At 43.0% G+C, this 22,762-nt stretch overlaps 1 protein-coding gene and 1 long non-coding RNA gene across 11 annotated transcripts in view; one reads left to right on the forward strand and one right to left on the reverse strand.

Moving 5' to 3' along the window:
* Nucleotides 1-22,762, forward strand: part of LOC126515168 (acyl-coenzyme A thioesterase 1) — a 151,052-nt gene that overhangs the window by 33,643 nt on the left and 94,647 nt on the right. Inside the window, exons 2-4 of one of the 10 annotated variants that reach the window (XM_050164606.1) lie at nt 7,515-7,650; nt 18,055-18,257; nt 19,621-20,697. The exons of 7 other annotated variants lie outside the window; for them this stretch is intronic. In XM_050164606.1, coding sequence (XP_050020563.1) covers nt 7,515-7,650; nt 18,055-18,257; nt 19,621-20,199 — 918 coding nt within the window. In that variant the 3' untranslated portion in view covers nt 20,200-20,697. Of the gene's footprint in view, nt 1-7,097; nt 7,651-18,054; nt 18,258-19,620; nt 20,698-22,762 lie in introns of those variants that run through there. 2 more of the 10 variants (XM_050164610.1, XM_050164609.1) reach the window with 2 other exon arrangements.
* Nucleotides 3,494-6,618, reverse strand: LOC126515173 (uncharacterized). The gene is made up of 3 exons (XR_007595765.1): nt 6,108-6,618; nt 5,032-5,217; nt 3,494-3,662 (listed from the first exon to the last, which is right to left on the reverse strand). It is a non-coding gene; the product is annotated as an uncharacterized lncRNA (long non-coding RNA).

Here is a 22,762-nt window from a genome sequence, read left to right on the forward strand (position 1 = left end):
TTCTGGTAGGGAACCGAGAGCAATGGCAACAGCCTGTGTTGTTTTAGGGGCCTCTGTGCCTCTGTGGCCGACAGGTCATGAGGAGGTATCCTAGACGTGGCCCTGGAATTTCTATTATGGCTTTTAGAAGTATCATTGTCCACATACAGGTAACCTCCCTTCAGACCCTTGTTAAAAACATATATTCGCCAGGTGGTGGTGGCGCATGCCTTTAATCCCAGCACCCGGGAAGCAGAGGCAGGCAGATCTCTGTGAGTTCGAGGCCAGCCTGGTCTACAAGAGCTAGTTCCAGGACAGGCTCCAAAGCTACAGAGAAACCCTGTCTCAAAACAAAACAAAACAAACAAAACAAAACAAAAAAACAAAAACAAACCCCAAAATTATATATTTTAAAATTGACTTAGAAACTACCTTTCCATGTGGACTTTTCATGTGTCATTAGTTTTGGTTAGCCCCCCTTTACTTCCTGTTGTGTGATGATACTTTGATTACATTCTGACAATAAACTTTGCTTTGAGTCAGACGGTAGAGCTAACCACTAGCTGACCAAAATTAAGCACAGAGGTTTTGGAGGACAGATAGAGAGACAGGAAGTGGTAACGCATGGCTTAGAGAGGACCTCAGTCCTTTTCGAATGGAGGAGACAGAGATAGGAAGTCACTGGTTGCTTCTTTGATCATTCAGATTCTTACCCCAATATCTGACTCCCGAGTTTTGATTGGTAAAGAATAATTAGGTAAATGCCTCAACTCCCTCTTCTCCCCCATCCTCCCTACCCCCAAGCCAAGGTGAACCTTTCTGCCCTCAGTAAATGCCCCCTCTGTTTTGGTATCACATGTGACCCAACATACCCCTCTCTTAAGGCTACTTCTTCCAATCCTTAAAGGCCATTTTCTAGCTTCCCAGTCTCTACAGGTGCTCCAAGTTGAACATTGACCTCTAATAATTCAAAGCTAAACTTAGGTCCACATAGGAGAAAGACTATGTGGCATTTGTCTTTCTGGGCCTGGGTTACCCTACTCAGTATAATATTTTCTAGACCCATCTATTTACCTGAAAGTTTCATTTTTCCTTAGAGTTTAGTAAAATTCCACTGTGTAAACGTATCAAATTTTCATCTCAGTCGTGAGTTGGTGAACATTTAGGCTGGTTCCATGCCCTACCTGTTGTAAACAGAAGAGTAGTGAGCGTGGACATACAGGTATCCCTGTAGCAGGACATACAGTCTTTTGGGTATATGCCCAGGAATAATAAAGTTGGGAATATGGTGGCTCTATTTTTAGCTTTTCGAGAAACCCCTGCATGGATTTTCAAAGTGACTGCCACAGTTTTATGGTCCGACCAATGTGGAATAAAAGCTCCCCCTTCTCCACATCCTCGTCAGCTTTTGTTTCCTGGATGACAGCTCTCCTGACAGCATGAAATGAAACCTCAGAAGTATTTTAATTTGCTTTTCTCTTGCAGTTAAAGCCGTTGAACAGTGCTTTAAATATCTACCGGCCATTCGCATTTATTCTTTTGAGGACTCTGTTTAGTTCCATAGGCCATTTTCTGGACTGGGTTGTGAATACAAAATTCTTATGCACCAAATGAGACACCCTCAGTTTTATAAAACACTTGCGTTTGTTAGTTTTCTCTCACTTCAATAAAGCGCCTCATCAAAACAAAAACAAACTAACAAACAACAAGCAAGCTGGGTGGAGGCAGAGGCAGGAGGATCTCTGAGTGTGAGGTGGTTCACAACCGTGTATACAATTCTAGGGGATTGTATGCCCTCTTCTGAACTCTGCAGGCACCAAGTATACATGCGGTGCATATTCATACATGCAAGCAAACCACTCAGTAGCAGGCTTTCTTTTGGGCCTCAACCAGCTCCCAAATCTTGACATAAAGACTTATTCTCAGTTATGAATGCTTGGCCTTATTGCAGCTCTTATTTTAATCTGCTTCTCTTTATCTATATTTTGCCATGGGGCTTCTTACCTTTCTTTCTGTCTGCCCTACTTTCCTGTTTCTCATGTCTGTCTGTCTGTCTGGCGGCTTCTGGCCCTAGACATGTTCATCTCTTTCTTCCTCTTTTCTTCTCTCCTCTCTCGAGCATAGATTTCTCCTCCTGTTTATACTTTCTGCCTGCCAGCCCTGCCTATCTCTCTTCTTCCTAGCTATTGACTGTTCAGCTTCTTATAACACCAATGAGGTGCCTTAGATAGGCAAGGTGAAACCAAAGAAACTCATCTTTACATAACTAAACAAAGAAAGGCAGCAGAAACACGTGACACACCTTTATCCAGTCAAAGTAATATTCCGCAGCATAAACGAGTCTAACACACCTTTACATAATTACAACTAAAAACCATTCCACAACAACACTCAGACATAAACTAAATCTAATAAAAATACAATTTAAGGAAAGGAAGGGTGTATTTTTGCTCACAGCTTCTTCAGTCCCACCTGGCTGGCCCCAGCGCTTTGGGCCTGAGTAAGGCAGACCGTCAGGACAGCAGGAAGCAGGGAGACAGGAAGGAGACAGCAACAAGATGTACTCTTCAAACACACGGCTCCACTTCCTTCGGCTAAGCTCCCTACTGAAGAGTTCATTCACCTAAGACTTCATCAGTGGGTCAATTCACTGAAGGTCGAGCCCTCATAACTCATTTCCCAATAACACCATCAGCACGTGTTGCCATTTTGGGGAGTCCTTTAAGGGAAAGTGAATCTGAACTATTGCAACAGTGGAACCCCAAGGCTCACTCTGATGAGTAGAACGCAAAGTGGAACAGAATTAAAGCTCTTCCCTTAAATTATCTTATTGGCCAAATGGATTTAGCAGGTGTACAGGATACTTCTGCCTTGAGCCAAGGGTCCCCTGAGCTATGTTCCCAGCCTTCCTTTTACATTTTGTTTTGCGACCAAGTCTCACCTGTGCTTAAACTCACCCTTTAGTACAGCCTGGTCTACAAATCAAGTCTCAGGACAGCCAGAGCTGTTACACAGAGAAACCCTGTCTCAGTGGGTGGGGCGGGGGAGAGGGGAGAGAAGTTCAAGATCATCCTTGGTTATGTAGTAAGCTTGAGGAAAGCCTGGGTTACTTGAGACTCTGCCCCCACCCCAATACCAAGCAAACACACACTCACAAACAAATGTAACCAAGGACAAACTAAACCCCTTAGTCAGTAAAAGGGAAGAAATAATAAGATCAGAGCCGAAAGAAAGAAGACTAAAAAAAAAAAATCAATTAAAAAAGAACTGATGAAACAAAAAATTGGTAAACCTAGAGCTTAAGCAACCAAGTGAGGGGGACATAGAATGGGAGAGAGGACTCTGATATATAAAACAATGCATTGTAATTGGTACCACAGAAGTGAAAAGGATCGTTGGGAATGGTTTTTATAACTACATGCAAATAAGTTTTTTAAAAAAAAGATCTAAAAGAAACAGGCAAATTTCTGGACACAAATGACCTAACAAAATTAAACCAAGAGGTTACAAAACTTTTAATAGTCAGCGAGCAACGAGATTCAATCAGTCTTCCATCAAACAGAAGTAGGGCAGTGTGGCTTCCCAGCAGTGTGGCTTCATGATGGACTGTGCCAACAGTTTGAGGGAGAATGAGCGTTGATCCTAGTTCTTCACACAGAGCAACATTTTGCTGTTACCAAAACCTGAAAATATAAAAATGAAAGACGGTCAGAGAGATGAATGGAGGAAGGAAGGAAGGAAGGAAGGAAGGAAGGAAGGAAGGAGAGAAAACAACAAACCAGGGCACTGAACTTTTGATTTTTGTCTAGCAATGACCCTCTTCTACCCTCAGAAGGGCTCCCCCCCTCAATAAACAAACTGTCTATGTTAGGAGAACCAGGAGGAGGAGAGGAAGACTTGCTCCACTTCAGGCAGGCAAGAATGGCCAAACGCTATTTGAAAATTATTGGGTACAAGGCAGCACAAAAATCAATCAAGGGCAAAAATCACACCATCGCTTTTTCTTCAGTGTAAAAAATGTGAATTTGTGCTTAGAAAATCCTAAGGACCTACACTAAGACTCTCAAACCAATAAACAAATTCAGCAGAACAGCAAGATATAAAAACAAAGTACAAAAAAATCAGCGCTGTTTCTTTTTCGATACAAGGCATCAACCAGGTAGTCCAGGCTAGCCTCTCCTCCTCTTGCCTCCTCTCCTTTGCATTGTGATTACGGCTGTGCTCTATCCTGCCCATTAGTCTGTAGCTTTTTAAAAATAACAATGAACTTGCTGGGAGAAAAATTAGGAAACCATTCCATTCCATAAACTTGTGAGAATAACTCAGGAGTAAAGCTAAGCAAGAGGAGGAAGGACTTCTACAATAAATATTACAAAACACACTGAAGATAAAAGTTAAGGACACACGGAGACAGAAAAACCTGTATGTCCATGGGTTGGGGAGTTGCTCCTGCTGCAATAGCTAGTGGAGAGAGAAATCTATAGATTCGGTGCCATCTGCGTCAAAATGATAATGACTCTATTCATACGACTAGGAAAGAATCCTAAAAGTCATATAGAAGTACAGAAGGTCCCAAGTAGTCAAAACAATCATGAAGAAAAGGAAATCTTGGCAGCAACACAATACAGGGTTATAGAATATGTTGTGGAGGGACCGAAGGGCCCAAAAGCACCAGAAACTTTGGAAAGAGGACCCGGCTTAGACTCCAGCACCCACCAGGCAGCTCATAACCATCTGTCACTCTAGTTGTGGAGAATCCAATGCTTTCTTCTGGCGCCCTTGGGCACCAGACATGCATGTGGTGCACAGATAGACATGCAGGCAAAGCAGTCTCACACACAGGGAAAAATCAGCCAAACAAACAAAACCACCTATACACATAAGATATATAAATTTTTAAAATGGACACACTGTGGAGTTGCAGTAACAAGACATCACGGTGCTGGCATAGACGCAGCCATGCCGGCCGGTGGAGCAGCAATACCTAAGGTAGATACTTGTCTGAAAAATAGATCCCTACAGTTTCAATCTCACGACTTCTATTGCTCCTACCAGCGTGCTCTTTCTGGTCTCCATGCGGTTTTCTACAGCAGTTTGCTTCACTTGGCAGTCCGTGTTTGGCCTTTTAGTTTAGCCTCAAAACATTTTCAGTTACTGCCAGGTACGTCTCTGTAATCCCAGGGAGTGGGAGGTGGAATCACGAGTCCAAGGTTATGTCTGCGCGCTTAACTGGCAGCCCTAGTTAAACAAGAGAGGCAGAGAAAGATAAAGAGAGATAAGGAGATATTTCACATCGCTTCATATGTACCATAATCTGTCCAAGTAAGATATAAGCAAGTGTCTGAAACCCAGTTGAGGGTAGGGATGGCGCAGACCCAGATGCCACAATTTCTATACTTCAACATTTCCATATTGAACTCATTGAACTCTGTGTCACTCAACTGCGGACAAATTCGGGAGATTTCAGAGGGAAATCTGTCAGGGAGTGTCCTTAATCTGAAATAGAGAAATTCAGTGCTAGGTCAAGCAAAGGATGTTTTCTTTCCCGTGAAATCCAACTGCACAGGGGACAGAAAACAATGCTTCGGTTTAATTCTGGACACAGTGTGTCATCCATTGGGGTAGAAAGCACAGCTACCTCCAGTCAGTGAGCTACCCTAGAATTTTCATATCCCATAGAATTTTCTGATCTGTCATGGGCACAGAGAACTTTGAGTGGCAGCTAAGTTCTTCATAGATATGGTACTCTCGACACTGGGACTGCGAAGCCGCTGCATCTTCCGGCTCTGAGGAAGGGAATCTCCCCGTGAAGCTGCTTTCAGTAGCCAGTCCCAGGCCACCGCCTTGTGTTCTTTCCCCTCACACTTTAGAGAATCATCTGCACCCTCCCCACACCCTCTGGGGCATCATGGGAAGGGAAGAGAAGCTGCATTCTCCATTCTGCCCGCATATTTTAAGGTCTATGTTGGGGGTTGGGGTAGCCAAGCAAGGTTTTTTGTTTGTTTGTTTTTGATTTTTTTTTTCAAGCTGCGCTGTCCCAGAATGAAAGGTCACTGTAGGAACAGGTATTCCAAATACCCAGCAGCAGTTGCTTCATTAGCAGGAATGGGGAGAAAGGTCAGTACAACCTGAACGTGGGGTCCAGGGCGATAACTTCTTTCTCAGTTTGCAAGTATTTATTGAGCTTCTGTTGGTCGGATACCTCCCACCTGCATATCCTTGCTTCTCCACTCTGCTCACTCTACTGGTATGCAGAGCTGAGCTGCGGGAGTGCGCGCGCTGCTGGTGGTGTTCAGCCAAGCTGAGGCACTGGCGACACGCCAACAAAAGAAGACTGGAATCAAAGTATTCCATTTACCCGCGCCTGCGTACCATCTAAGGTCACTTGACTCTGGCTCAGAGTGCTGCAGTTCCAGTCAGGCAGCCCTCTTCCCTTTAGGCGGGGAGGGCGGGGGGCGCAGTTCTGCACCAAACACCCTCGTATCCTTTTGCTCCCAACCCTTCCCACGCCTTTGTAAAAGGCTGTAATCCCTTTGTGAAACTTCCTCCTGTTGCCACGTTTGTGTGGACCACTTGCTTCGGGACAGAACTCAGACTGAAAGAACCCTAGTGGTGGAAACCCAACTTGACATGGATAGCAGCTAGAAATGTATGTGGGGGGGGGGGAGGAGAGGACACGATGACACGGGACACAACGGCCCTTCCCCAAGTGAAACCCAGGCGACCAGCAGTGCATCCCCTTCTTATATACTAGACCTACCATGCCTTTCAGATAAGGGAAATACATATAGAAAACTGTGTGCCTTTCTAAAGTCCCTCAATATTTAACAACAGTCGAACTCCATAAACACTGAGCTGACCAGGAACTTTCGAGGGAAATTCTTGGTCAGAGACTAGGGATTAAGAGGGAACTGGGCCATGCATGTTTCTTGGGAACCACTTGAATTTCAGTGTGGAGCTGCAGCTTCGAATCTTTTCAGCTTGTTTGTCATTGTGCTTTGACTTCAGACACACTTTGGATTCCCAGGCGAGTCTTTGTTCTTAGCAAACATTCTCCTTTTCTATCGGGAATCTTGAATTTGCACAAAGAAGTCTCAGAGATTGGAGGATGCGTCCGAGACCAACCAATGGGAATGGACCGAGTCGTCCCGCCCGCGACTACTACTCCTGGAGTCCAGTCCACCCGCTCCAAGCTCCAACTCGTCCAGCTCGAGATGATGGCGACGCTGAGCCTGGAGCCCGCGGGCCGCAGCTGCTGGGACGAGCCGCTGAGCATCGCCGTGCGCGGCCTGGCCCCCGAGCAGCCCGTCACGCTGCGCGCCGTCCTGCGCGACGAGAGAGGCGCGCTCTTCCGCTCCCACGCGCGCTACCGCGCCGACCCCCACGGCGAGCTGGACCTGGCGCGCGCGCCCGCGCTGGGCGGCAGCTTCGCGGGGCTCGAGCCCATGGGGCTGCTCTGGGCCATGGAGCCCGATCGGCCTTTCTGGCGTCTGATCAAGCGCGACGTGCAGACGCCCTTCGTGGTGGAGCTGGAGGTGCTGGACGGCCACGAGCCCGACGGCGGGCGGCTGCTGGCGCGGGCAGTGCACGAGCGTCACTTCATGGCTCCCGGGGTGCGGCGCGTGCCCGTGCGCGAGGGCCGTGTGCGCGCCACGCTCTTCCTGCCTCCAGGTGAGCAGCCCTCCACCTTCCCTTGCTCAAAGTTTCTCTGTGATTTTAAGTGGAAAAAAAGGTAGCTCCCAATGACTTAGGACTCAGAGGAAAGGAGACTGGACCCAGCTGGAATGGACCTGTTATGATGATGCTGTTTCTCTGAAACTGGTCCTTTATTCTGTGGCTAAGTTACAAGACTTTTTAAGGAAAAGGACAAGACACCTGTAATATAAAATTAAAACTAGTGGTAATAAACGGGGTGGCACACTCCTTTAATCCTAGCACTTGAGAGGCAGAGGCAGACCCGTTTTTTAAGTTTGAGGCCAACATGGTTTACAGAGTGTGTTCCAGGACAGCCAGGCTACATAGATAAGCCCTGTCTCAAAAACCATAGCCATCTTTAAATATTAAATGTTAAATCTGTTTTGAGCTGTGCATCGTAGCACGGCAGGTTGGGACACCAAAGCAAAAGGCTGTCTTGAGCGTTGGAGCTCAGGCTAGTCTGGCCAAACCCTTTTCAAAACAAGGAATGCTTCTTCTTTCCTTTCCTTTCCTTTCCTTTCCTTTCCTTTCCTTTCCTTTCCTTTCCTTTCCTTTCCTTTCCTTTTCTTCTCTTTTCATTTTGTTTTTTTTCTCCTTCCTTCTTCTTCCTCCTCCTCCTCCTCCTCCTCCTCCTCCTCCTCCTCCTCCTCCTCCTATTCTTTTTTCCAATACAGGGTTTCTCTGTCCTGGAACTCACTCTGTAGGCCAGGCTGGCCTTAAACTCAGAGACCCACCTGCCTCTGCCTCCTGAGTGCTGGGATTAGAGGTGTGCGCCACCACCGACTGGCCAAGGGATATTTCTTGCTTCTGCTGTTTTTCTTTCCATTTTCATACTACATTAAGATTTCGGTCAACTAGCTGTTAGAGGGAGGCCTTTTCTGTCGACTAACAATCTAAGATCATTTCATAGTCATACATAAAATGATGCTTACTTAGCCTCTTTAGTAACTGACAAAATGCAAAATAAAACTACAGACTATATAGCATAGCTTCAAGAGTAACAAAGCTTTCAAAGTCTAACATTTCCAATTCTTGTTAAATGCTTCGAGGAAGCGTCACGCAGTACATAGCTAGAGAGAGTGGGGGGGGGGTGTTCACCCAGCTATTCTGGGAAGCAATTGCTTTTTAACTACGTAGATCAATATGTAATTCTACCATTGTATGCTCATGTGTACTGGAAAGATTGTTGCTTGGAAATAGTCTAAATGCCCCACCCACCAATAATGAAGTTGATGAATAAATGGAGGCATAGTTGTAGAAGTCAAAGTAATTGTCCCTCAGCTTCTTGTGCTCAACCCAAATGAAAGCATAGGGAGGCAAACTCTCTAGTTGCTGGTCATTGCCCCTGTTGTTCAGTAGCAAGGAGCCACAGCAGTAGGAAGCAGGAGCAACCATTAGTGGCATTCTCTAGTGTCACAGTCCTGCAGGCCTTGGGTATCAGGTCCTCTTGCTTCCGGCCAAGGCCAATGTTACATCCTGTGGTGCAAGACCCTGCACCTCTGTAGCTTGACAGCTTTCTGGAATCCTGGAATATTTTGGTGACCAGCAACGCCCCGCCCCCCCCTGCCCAGCTTTTGTTCTTCTTTAGTCTCGGCTCACTACTCTCTCTTGTTATCTCTCTATTTCCATATTTCTGTTCCTTTCCCTGGCTACTCTTAAGTCATTTGGCTGCTTCTTCGGCCAGCTGCCTGAATCCTCCCCAGCACAGCGACGGCTGCCATGACAACTCCGGAAGCCTGCCCCTTGCCAGAGGATGGAGCTCCAGACTGACACACTTGCCAGCTGCTTAGAAGTTGCAGTATCGATTCAGGAGCTGGATGCCAAGTGCTGGGCATACACCAACACACAGGACTGCCGAGGGGTGAGAGCAGCCACCTGCATTAATGGTTTCACAACTTGCTCTATTAAATGCTGAGCTTTCCTGACCACTGCTGATGCACTGGCTCTGCCTCATGCTCCTTGTGGTCTTTATGTTCCCAGCTTAGCCTACATTGAAAGTAGGCAAGAAAAGACCACTCCAGAGAAGCTTCTGTCCAATGTTGCTGCACCAGGGGAGGCAGGATTAAAAAGAATGTCTCTCCGAGGACTTGCTGAATAGCCTGCTTGCATTTGTTAGAGAAGGGTCATCGGATCAATTCCAGTCCATCCTCTTAGCACCCATCACAATAACTCACAATAACTGAGATTGGTGTTTTAGACCAAGCACAGCTTTGCCTTCAGGTACAACCACCAGACTAGCTGGGGAAATGCCCCCTTCCATACACGCACACCAAGGTGGAAATGGTTATAACAGAAAATCTGGTACAAGTTGTTTCTAAGGGCCCTGGCAATAGCTACACTGATGGCAGAAGATACAAAATAATCCCACGCTAGTTCAGAATTACGTACAATAAAGGGTTATTTATTTAGAGGAGACTAATAGATCACTGTCCTAGATCACAGTCCTCTGCATGAGCAGGGAACAGGAACAGAGTCTAGCAGCTGAAAGTGAGAGCTGTAAGCAAGAGAGTGAGCACAGGCTTTACAGCTGCATTTATAGTATAAGAGACCACACCCAAGTGGGCTGGTATCTTAAAGGCTATTGGCTGAAGGAGCAGAAGGAGCTCCCACAGCACCTCCCCCTTTTATTTAAACAAGAGAGTTCCAAACCCAATACAAAACTATATACACTAGGAACAGATATCAAATATAGGATTAGAATTATAACCAGCATAAACAATATTAAGCAAGGAAGTATGCTAAATGTTTTAATAAATATTCTATCCTGAGGAGTCTAAGTCTTGTATTGAAAATGACTTGGCTAGATCATAAGAGGATGGTAACTATGACTATCTAATTTTCAACCACATCAAAGGACTGAGAAGGAAAATATTACTTGAGTAGGCAGGAAGTGTGATCAAGCAGCTTCCAAAATGTGCAGTAGATGACAGAGACAACTGTCTACTTGGACAATCACCCAAAGTCTCATTTGCAATGTTGAAGCAACCAACTTTGTCTATGGCCTAGAGTAACTGACAGACCATTTTCAGAGGCAAGAAATATTTCAAAACCATCTTACCCAGTCTTGGCAAGATTTGGCAGTCTTTTTTCTTGTATGCTCCTTGTCCAGTCTGGACATAGTGCACTTTGTCAGTGGTCGAGCCATGGGCAATTTCTTGCCCAAAGGTCAGTCATACCAAGAAGAAGACAAACTCTGAGTGGAGTGCCTTTGGTGCTCAACACTCTCTCAGGAATAGATCAGTGTTGCTAGGAGCAACTGTGTCTCACATCAACAGAATCCTAAGTTATTTAAATGCCATGTTCTACAGATCTTTGCAGAATACAATCTCTATGTATATAAAGAACCTAATTAGTCTGACTAAAAGTATAACAAACATGAATGGCTACTGACCTATAATACTTAATACCTACATATATATTAAAGATTAAAACTTCATATCAGAATATTAAACAATCTTTTAAAAACTGTGCAGTAAAGGAGGACAATTACATCAAAATGTAAACAATGTATAAATATCTTAATCAGAGATAAAAATATATAATGCAATATGATAAATATATCCTAAAATTGTATCAATATCCAAAATGTCTTAAACAGAGGTATAAATATGTATGCGTACAATATGACAAAATAGCTGTGCATAAGTGTACAAGTATTGTAAATAGAAATAACAAATATAATTTGAACTTGTATCAATATACAAGAAACCATACCAGTGTAAATTGTCCATAAATAATAACTCACAAGTATTCACTCTATTACTCACTATTATTATTATTATTAGTGTGAATAATTTCACACTAAATTATCTATTATCCCATTCAAGCTTCTGTTTTTATTTATTTATTTTTTGAGATCTCTAGGCCTACAATTTCCACTCCAACCCCCAACCCTCTGCAAGTAGTAATCAACCCCTAAATGGTGTCTCTAACCATAAGAACAAACTTTGTTGGGAGAGGGGATGTCGCTTTCTAGATTTGCTTCCATTGTCCAACTCCAAACCCTGCTCTTACTTTTAAGTAGAGATGTATACATGGCCAAATAATCGAATTTTACCATGCAGATAATACAGTATCATAAGGCAGATTTCCTTTGCTTATTGATTCTTTCTGGATAGCTGTCTTTATCTTTAGGCATCTAGATGTCCAAGGTTTCTCCACTCTTTGAAGATGAATATTTTCCTGCAAAGACAAGAACAGAACCCTGCCCCAACCCTTATGAGGTTTTCTTACCACTTATATGATTGTCACCTATGTGGATGAGCCATTATTTTTCTTTATCAAGAGGTTTCTCTTTTTCAAACCGAATCTTTATCAATTTTGATGGTATCCATAGCTTTTCTTTTCCCATGGAAACAAGAGCAAAATCCCTTCCCTAACAGCACATCTCCTGGTTTCCATTGTGAGGTTAGCACATCTTTGAAATATATAGGCTGATTCAATTCAGAAGTTTTTTCTATTATTCAATGTCTCTGCTGCTGTTGTTCCTTTCTCATTGACATTAAGAAAATTCAAGGTTAATAAAGCATTATGCAATCTATTTCTGGGGGTATTTTCCATTCTTTTCTGTTTGTTTAGTATATCCTTTATAGTTCGATTTGATCTTTTTCTAACTGTGTGGCCTGCAGGATTGTTTGGTATACCTGTAATATGCTTTATATTATAATAAGCAAAAATCTGTTTTATTTTCTTAGACACATATGCTAGACCATTGTACATCTTTATTTGTGCAGGGATACCCATGATGGCCATAACTTCTAATAAATGTATGATTATTGATTCAGCCATTTCTGAGGTCAAAGAAGTTGCCCAATGAAAACCTGAATAAGTGTCGATGATGTGGTTTACATATTTTAATTTTCCAAATTCTGTGAAGTGGAACACATCCATTTGCCAGATCTCATTCCTTTGAGTACCCTGCTGGTTAGTGGTGTTTGGCTATAGAAAGAGCAAATAGGACATCTCTTTATAATCTCTTTAGCTTGTTGCCATGTAATAGAAAATTCTTTAAATCTTTGCTACTGACATGATGTTTCTTATGAAATTCTGAGGCCTAGAGCACACTTCCAATCAATAATCGATCAATTTTCACATTACCTTGTGCTAGAGGACCTGGCAGACCCATAAGTGATAGCATGTGTGTTATGTATATAGGACAAAGCCTATTCCTGATTATATATTGAACCTATATGAATAATGAAATCAATTCTGTATCATCTGGTATAAATTCAGCAGTTTCAATATGCAAGACAATTCTTTCTGCATATTGTGAATCAGTAACTATATTGAGAGGTTCTTTAAAATCCTTTAGTACCATGAGAATAACATATAATTCTGCCTTTTGAACAAAATTATAAGGGCTTTGTTCCACCTTACTTAATTCTTCTGATTTGTAACCTGCCTTTCCTGATTTATTTGCATCTGTATAAAATATACAGACTCCAGTTATTGGTACATCATGTACAATTTGGGGAAGAATTCAAGTAGTTCTCTTTATATGGTTAATTCTATCACTTTTGGGATAATTGCTATTAATGTCTCTCAAAAAATTATCACAAGCTCTTTACCAAGGTTCATTGTCTTCCCATAATTCTTTAAATTCATCACCGGTAAAAGGAACTATAATCTCTGCTGTGTCTATACTTGCTAGTTGACAAAGTCTCAATTTTCCTTTTATAATTAATTCAGAGATTTTTTTCCACATAAGTTTTTAATTTTTTACTTGGTTTATGTGGTAAAAATATCCATTCTAAGATAATATCTTCCCTCTGCATTAAAATTCCTGTAGGGGAAATTCTGGAGGGCAATATGACTAGAATACAATTAAGATTTGGATTCACTCCATCTACATGTGCCTTCTGTAATTTCTCTTCAATGACCATCAATTCTTTTTCCGGTTGAGCTGTTAATTCTCTGGGACTATTTAAGTCTTCGTAACCACCTAAGGTTTGGTTTAAATGAACTGTTAGGTCAGGTGTTATCCCATTAGCCGGTCATAGACTGGAAATATCTCCTAACAATCTTTGAAAGTCATTAGGAGTCCACAATTGGTCTCTCCTAATTTGTGCCTTTTGTGTTCTAATTTTCTGTAAACCTATTTTGTAACCCAGGTAATTGACAGAATCTCCTATTTGTATTTTTTCAGGAGCAATTTGTAATCCCCATTTAGGCAAAACTTTTTTTTAGTTCTTCAAACATATTTTTTCTAAAGTATTGGCATTTGAGTTAGATAACAAAATGTCGTTCATGTAATGGTAAATTATAAACTTAGGAAATTACTTGTGTATTATTTCCAATTGCTGATTTACAAAGTATTGACACAAGGTGGCACTCTTGAGCATTCCCTTTGGGAGGATGGTTCACTGGTATCTCCTAGTAGACTGAGAATTATTATAAGTAGGCATTGTGAAAGCAAATTTTTCTCTATCCTTTCTTGTAAAGGTATAGTGAAGAAACAGTCTTTCAAATCAATAACTATAAGAGGTCATCCTTTTGGTAATAGAGGAGGCAGAGGAATTCCAGAGTTGGAGGACCCATAGGTTGGATAACCTTGTTGATAGCTCTTAAATCTGTCACCATTCTCCATTTTCCAGGTTTCTTTTTATCAACAAATACAGGAGAATTCCAAGGGCTGGTTGATTCTTCAATATGGTGAGCATCTAATTGCTCCTGTACCAACTGTTCTAAAGTCTCCAGTTTGTCTTCCATTAAAGGCCATTGTTTAACCCAAATGAGTTAAACATTTAAAAAAGCATGGCCATTTAGTACCTCTGAAGGTTTGCTAGTTGCTTTGTGTTCTTGTACAGCTTGAATGGCTGGTGACCTTTTTTTATATAATATTTTATAATGTCTTTCCCAGAAGCATGAGTTTTGGGGACTGCAGGAATGTTAACCTGTGTATTTCACTGCTGAAACAGGTCATAGTGCCATAAGTTCACTGCAATATTAGCTACATATGGCCTCAGCCTTCCTTTCCGTCCTTCTGGTCCTATGTATTCAACCCACCTCATGCTTTGTTTTACTTGAGATAGGGTTCCAATTACTAGGAACTGAATATCTGTCTTTTGAAGAGGCCAATCCGGATGCCAAGATTCTAGAGTAATGATAGTCACATCTGCACCTGTGTCTTGTAATCCCTCAATTATAATGTCATTTATAAGCACTCTTAGATTTGATCTTTCAGCATTTATAGAAGTCTGCCAAAATGTATGTTTCCTATTTCCTACTGGAGTTTTTGACTCATCCTCCAGGTCTATTCCATCATCCAGAACAGTATGGGTTTTTTTTTGTTGTTGTTGTTGTTTCAGTAGGCACTGGATTGTTTAATTTTCCTGGTGAGACATGTTCTCCACAGTGATTGGGAATGACTGGGTTTTGTTTGACATTGGGGCCTTTGAAAGGCCCCCAGGAATTTCCCCATGGTATCGGGTTGATTTGTCTGTCTCTTGTCGACCTACATTGATTAGTCCACAGTGTCTGCCTTTGCCACACCTCCTACATATACCAGAACGTTGACTCCTCCTATTCTTCCTATTCCTAGAAGATACATTATTCCTTCTTAGATGTTCTATTCTTCCACAATTAAAACATTTGGCATTTCGGTGTCTCCTCATGCCACTGGAAATTGCTTCTCCTACCCAAGCTTCAGTAGTATAGTCAAATGTTTCAACATTCATTGTATGCAAGATCCATTCATCTATGGGTACTGATCTAACCTTTAGAGACCAGAGGATCTTCTTACATTCTAAGCCGGCATTTTCAGTTAGTACACATCTAGCCTCGGGGTCTGTCACTCCTAATTGTACAGCCTTAGTTAATCTTTGTAAGAAGTCAGTAAAGGGTTCTCTCTTGTCCTGTTTAACCCTAATATATTACTCAGTCCTTTTCCTGGTTCCTGAATCCTGTCCCACGCATTTAAAGCTGCTGTGCTACATAGGGACAAGGTGCATTCATTGTAGTGAGCCTGTTCCTGAGGATCAGAGTAATGACCTTTGCCAAGAATTTGATCTTGGGAAGTTTCAAATCCTTTTGATTTCCCTGTTGCTCTAAAATTTTTGCCTCTTCTCTCAAATAACACTTCCAAAGCAGCTGAGGTCCATTTTCTAAACCACAGAGATTAATTGAAGCCAGTCATGTGGGGTAGCCTTAGTACTTGAGGCCCACATTTTCACCATTTCCCTGACAAATGGTGAATGTAGTCCATAAGAAACTATTGCTTGTTTTTATTTCTTTTAGATTGCTCATATGTATTGGTTCTCATGCATATTCTTTGACTACCTTAGAGTACTTTGTGCCAGTTGGTCTTTCCAAGGAAATTACTGCATATGCAGTTGAAACTCTGCGTAAGTCATCCAGGGGTCTGGCACATACTGATGAGGCTAAATCCTGTCCTTGTACCTTCTGTCCCTGCTCATCAGTTTCAACAAATTCTTCAATCTTTTCAAATCTTTTTAGTAAAAGTCTGAAAATCCTGTAATGTCTCATCCTTGGACATATCATAACTTTTTAACAGATTTTGATAGTTAGATCCAACAGCACAAATTCTTTGAGATAATCTTGTCAAATTGATGCTATCCCTCTCCATAGTATTGAACCATTTCTTAAAATGAGATAATATTGAAAACAAAGCTATTTCTCAGAATGAAATAATAGGAAGGAAAATAGGGTAAGTCTTGCCCAATACCTTCCATAATAGAAGCAAAATAATTATTGAACTCCTGGATGTTATCAGTCATATTTTTTTTGTAGTTTTTCAGATCTTGCCTGTCATAAAGTAATTTCAGTGAATTGCAGTAGGTATAATAATTGTTATCGGACAGCAGGTGTCACAGCTGCAGTCACGTAACAGAGAAGCTGGCGGCAGCTAACAGCACATATTGCTTACTTAGGTACTGGAAAATATGTTTTGTTGGGCTGGGGAGATGGCTCAGCGGTTAAGAGCATTGCTTGCTCTTCCAAAGGTCCTGAGTTCAATTCCCAGCAACCACATGGTGGCTCACAACCATCTGTAATGAGATCTGGTGCCCTCTTCTGGTCTGTAGACACACATGCAGAAAGAACACTGTATACATAATAAACAAATAAATCTTTAAAAAAATATGTTTTGTTTAACAAATTAAGAACAGTTATTAAGGTGGTCAAACAATTCCAAGAGCTGGGGCCCAGGATAAAGAGAAAACCCAAGTTTTTCATCAATGCAGGTTACAGTCTGTGTGTACCACAGGGATTGCAGGCAGCAGTGTGTGGGTTGCGAGCTGGGGAGCGGTGAGCAGCAACCTGCTGCATCTGAGGGTCAGCTAAAGCTGCAGGTGGGAGAGTCAGTGCCCAATGCGCCATGCAGCTGGCGGGCCAATCCAAAAAGTGTGGACTGGTCCCCATGTTTGGGTGCCAAATAATGGGAGAAGATACAAAATAATCCCACACTAGTTCAGAATCATGTATAATAAAGGGTTATTTATTTAGGGGAGACTTACAGATCATTGTCCTAGAATGCAATCTCTGCACAAGCGGGGAACAGTAATAAAGTCAAGCAACCGAAAGCAAGAAAGCAAGCACAGGCTTTACAGCTGAATTTATAGTATAAGAGACCACGCCCAAGTGGGCTGGTAGCTTAAAGGCTATTGGCTGAAGGAGTGGAAGGAGCTCCACATCACTACACTGTCTGGCACCATAATGTATTTTGTTTTGTTTTTATTCTTTGTTATTTTGCTGGAGCCCACCACCTCCCAAGTAAATGCATTGAGTCTTATTCTTATTATGAATAAGTAATGCCTGGCCTTAGCTTGACTTGTTTCTAGCCTGATTTTCATAGCTTAAATTCTCTCATGTACCTTTTGTCTCTGAGCTTTTGCCTTTCTATATACTTTTCTTTCCTTCTTACTCGGTGACTTGCTGTGTAGCTGGGTGGCTGCCCCTGAAGTCCTCCTTTCCTCCTTTTCTCACTCCTCTTTCTTTTCTTTTTCTCCTATTTATTCTATCTGCATGCCAGGACCACTTATCCTTTCTCCTGCCAAGTTATTAGTTGTCCAACTCTTTATTAGACCAATCAGGTGTTTTAGACAGAGTAACACAGCTATGCAAAGGTAAACAAATGTAACATAAAAGAATGCAACACATCTTTGTATCACTAAACAAATGTTCCACAGTACAGACAAATATAACACATCTTTAACTCATATTACACAACAATAACACCCAGCCATGGTCTTTGTGTGGTCATCTCATGGAGTGTTGAAGATGGCTGGTGCTGGCACAAGAGAGTAGGTGAGCTCTTAGACCATTATTCCTTTTGTTTAAGGTGGCCAAGACTGCGAAGAAGAGTTCAATAACTGTTGATTATTAAATACTTCCTATTAATGCTTAGTTCTGTTTCTTCCCCAGAACCTGGGCCCTATCCTGGAATCGTGGACCTTTTCGGAGTTGGAGGTGGCCTTCTGGAGTATCGAGCAAGTCTTCTGGCTGGGAGGGGTTTTGCTGTCTTGGCTCTGGCTTATTATAACTACGATGACCTCCCCAAAAGTATGGATGTCATGCACATGGAGTACTTTGAAGAAGCTGTGAACTACCTGCTTAGTCACCCTGAGGTTAGATCTCTCTTTTTCCAGTTTTATACAGCCTAGGGCCTGGCTCTAGAAATATCACCACCTACATTCAAAGTAGGTATTCCCCCCTTAGTTAGTGAAATTAAGAAATTCCCTTAAGGAGCTGGAGATATGGCTCAGAGGTTAAGAGTACTAACTGCTCTTCTTGAAGTCCTGAGTTCTGTTCCCAACAACCACATGGTGGCTCACAACCATTTATAATGGGATCTGATGCCTTCTTCTAACATGCAGAGCACACATACATAAAATATAAATAAAAAAGAGAAAGAATCCCCTTAAAGGCATGTCTGTAGGTCAACCCAGCCTAGGTTCCTTGATTTAAATCCCTCCACAGGTATGTCTAGATTGTGTCAAGTTGACAATTCAAAATTTCATAGTAGGGTAATTAAAACATATTTGATCATGTAATTATTAGTATTTTAGTGGGGGGTTACATTTTAAAGTGGTCAAGGATATTGTTGCCAGAGGGGAGGGGTAGGAAGAGAAGAAAGAAAAAGTGATTGATTGATTGATTAATTGATTGACTGATTGATTATTTCTATGAGAGGTCAGCCAAATAGCCATTTGCTTATAGCACAGAGGCTGCTGGGATTCAGGACAGGGGCAGTCCTTGTGGGATGGTGCCCAGAAGGCACAGAGGAGGGACTGGAAGAAAGGAAAGTACAACAGACATCTTCCCACAGGTTCAGCAGGGAATCAGGAAGAGAACAAAGTCGTAACTAAGTATGGCCTAGGGTAAAGGGCTGTGAGGACATAGAAGAGGCCCAGAGCAGAGAGGACCTGGAGGACCAGCAGAGGGAAGTCAGGAGGAGAGGAGGCCGGAAGTGAGTGTGGGAGGCCAACCCTGGAGTAAGATAGTGGACAGCATCCCAAACACAAGGAGAGGTGGCTCCTTGTGGGACGTCTGAGAGCTTGAGCAGCCGTGGGAATAGGTAGTGTGGGGAGTGAGGAAATGAGACATTCCTCCTGATGGCTTCTGTTTCTCACTGCTGTATGAAAAGCTGAAGCAGGGCATGTGGGGCTCAAGAGGCTGAGGAGGTAGGCAAGGGTGTGAGGTGGTCCTCTGGAGAAGTGGGAAGCCAAACACCCACTTCGTGTCAAATGAAAGGTCAGCCAGCCAGAATGTTTGTTTTCATTAGTTTCTTGGGGTCCATTGCCTCAATATTCTAATGACCACAGGGAGGGGTGCAGTGTCTTCTCAGAGAATCTTCATTCCTTCTAGGATGGTTTAAAAAATAGATTCCAGATGTTGGTTGTGGTTCATCCACTTTTCCAGCTGGGCTTACTCACTGTCTGATACTCTTCCTGGACTAATTCTCTCTCTTTTTAAAAATATTTTTCTCAGGTAAAAGGTCCAGGAATTGGGCTGCTTGGGATTTCCAAAGGGGGTGAACTTGGCCTTGCTATGGCCTCCTTCCTGAAGGGCATCAAAGCTGCTGTCTTCATCAATGGCTCTGTGGCCGCTGTTGGGAACACCATATACTACAAAGATGAGACTATCCCTCCTGTGTCTTTTCTGAGAGATCGAATCAAAGTGACCAAAGATGGCCTTTTGGATGTTGTGGAAGGGCTGCAAAGTCCTTTGGTAGAGACGAAGAGCTTCATCCCTGTGGAAAGGTCTGACACCACCTTCCTGTTCCTTGTGGGTCAGGATGACCGCAACTGGAAGAGTGAGTTCTATACCAATGAGATCTCCAAACGCTTACAGGCCCATGGGAAGGAGAAGCCCCAGATCATCTTATACCCAGAAGCAGGGCACTATATTGAGCCCCCTTACTTCCCCCTGTGCAAGGCTGGCATGCACGTCCTGGTGGGTACTAATATCATGTTTGGAGGGGAGCCTAAGCCTCATGCCATGGCCCAGGTGGATGCGTGGCAGCAACTCCAGACTTTCTTCCACAAACACCTGGGTAGTAAGAATTAGGGGTGTACAGGCTGGAGAGATGGCTCAGCCATTAAAGGCTAGGCTCACAAACAAAAATATAAGATTTAGGGGGTGACTCCTCAAATATTATCCATTGTCTGATGATTGGGGGGGGGAGTTCAAACACATTGTAAGACCATCAGTTAAGATTACTGGGTGGTGGTGCACGCCTTTAATCCCAGCACTCGGGAGGCAGAGGCAGGCGGATCTCTGTGAGTTCGAGGCCAGCCTGGTCTACAAGTTCCAGGACAGGCTCCAAAGTGACAAAGAAACCCTGTCACAAAAAATAAAACAAAAAAAATTACTTTATCTAAACAGTGCTGAACATAGTGCTTATGCAAGGCTAGAAATGTGGTTCAGTGGTAGAGTACCCGACTGTCTTGTGAAGTCTCTGGGTTCAATCCCAAGTACTCTAGGAAAACAGGCAAATGTTTTATGGAAACTGTACATATTCAAGAAATTGTGCTCAGAATAAAAAGAACACCATGAGTAGCCACACTGTTGTGTCATTAAAAATTATGTCCTTTAATTCTTCGGGTGGTGTTGCTGTTATCATCTTCCTTCCAAGAAGTGACTTTGGGGGCCCCTTTTCAGCTGCTAAACACATTACAAGCAGCAGTGGAAAGAAGGCTTTTGTTGCACACATATCCAACAAGAACACCTGTTGTTTTTAACAAAAATCTCAATCATTTAATTTTATCAGTAAAGACTGGGAGCCAGATGCTGGGGTGAAAACCCGCTAGCTCAGAGAGGCACAGAAAGCACCCAGATGACCTTCCTCCTCTGGAATTGTCCCAGATAGGCCTTTTTCCTACGCCATCTCAAACAAAACTCCTCAAACCGGATAACTGGATGTCCTCTCCCTCTCGCTCTCCCTTTCCCTGTCTCCATTCTCCTGACTTCCTCCTGCTCTGTATGTTTTTTTCCTGTCAACTTGCTCCTTGCTCTCCCTCTTGACCTAATGTTGATTTTATTTAATCCTGTCACAGCCACCCTCAACCAGCAAGGAAAAACGCAACACCCGGAGCTCTTCTTGCAGCAGTTTTCAGGACTTTATTCACAGCAATCTATCTCCTTCTCCTTCTCCTTCTCCTTCTCCTTCTCCTTCTCTCTCTCTCTCTCTCTCTCTCTCTCTCTCTCTCTCTCTCTCTCTCTCTCTCTCCTCTCTCTCTCTTTCCCTCTCTCCCCCAGCAAACCTCTCCCAGCCCTTAAGTAGGCATGGGTTGCCAATCCCGGATTGCCAGGTGGGCACTGCCCATAGGCCCACGCATATGCAAGCAGCTGATGATCATTGCGTGATCAGGCATAAGTCAGACTTTAGCCATAGGAGTTGATTATACATCTCCATCAGGTGTGACATCACGCAGCTCGCTACATAATCCTAATGTTTACAGTATTCAAGCAGACAGCTCTTGGTTAAAAGTGTGTGCTAGGGCTGAGCCACACCACAACTAGAAGCAGGTTTTTCCAGTAAATAATGCAATCGATCTTGGGGTTCACTGTGTGATCAAATAGCTTGCAACAAACTTCGATTTTACAAGGCAAACAATGGGAAAAGAATCCCCTTCATCCGAGGAGCTCTGTGCCATGACAACGCTTGGGGATGATGAGCATTCAGTCCAGGAAGCCAAAGAGCAGCTGGGGAAGGAAACGGAGAGCCTAGGATCTCATGTTGTGTCAGCCTTCAGACTATCTGAGGCAGGGAAGAGAATGTGTGTGAGCAAGCGCTCTTGTCCCCACGCATTTAGGCCACAACAAACCACTAGTCAGCTACTGGTCTTGTTAGGAAGGGAAGAATGATTTCTTAACCTAATTCTAGGTTCATGGTTGAGCCCTACCCTTATAACACAAGACAGGTTGTCAGAAGAAAAGTGCATAAACTTAATTAATATAAGTGAAGCCTTCAGACACATAGTCTCAAAGCAGTATTGTTAGGAGAAGAGTCGTTTGTTCGTCCTGGCTGCCCAGCCACAAAATAACCACTCAAAAATCCATATTAATTGCAATACTGTTTGGCCAATAGCTTAAGTGTATTTCTGGATAAACTCATATCCAAAACTAACCCATCTACATTATTCTGTGTATCACCATGTGGCTGTGGCTTACCAGCTAAAGTTCCCAGCTTCTGTCTCAGGCGGTGGATCCATGGCTTCTCTGACTCTACCTTCTTCCCTCCCAGCATTCAGTTCCATCTTCCCTGCCTATCTAAGTTCTGCCCTGCTATAGGTCCAAAGTAGTTTTTTTTTTATTCATTAACCAATAAAAGCAACACATAGCCAGAAGGACCTCCCACACCACAGTATGGAATCCTGTGTGTTTTGCCGCTCAGAGTGATGGAAAATGCATAGCTTAGAAGCATTCTTGGGAAAGAAGTATGACCTGATGGCAATTAGCTGGAGATGAGGAACATAGGAAGGTGTGTCCTTTGGCTTCTAGCGCTGACCGAAAGCAGCTCGGGGAGGAAAGGGTTTACTTGGCTCACAGCTCCACCTCACTGTCCATCATTAAAGAAGTCAGGCCAGGAACTCAGGGCAAGAATCTGGCTGGAGGCAGGAACTGAAGC

This window comes from Alexandromys fortis, unplaced genomic scaffold, assembly GCF_014885135.2.
Source record: "Alexandromys fortis isolate MF-2015 unplaced genomic scaffold, M_Fortis_MF-2015_v1.1 scaffold_159, whole genome shotgun sequence".
In the NCBI taxonomy this organism is placed as follows: Eukaryota; Metazoa; Chordata; class Mammalia; order Rodentia; family Cricetidae; genus Alexandromys; species Alexandromys fortis.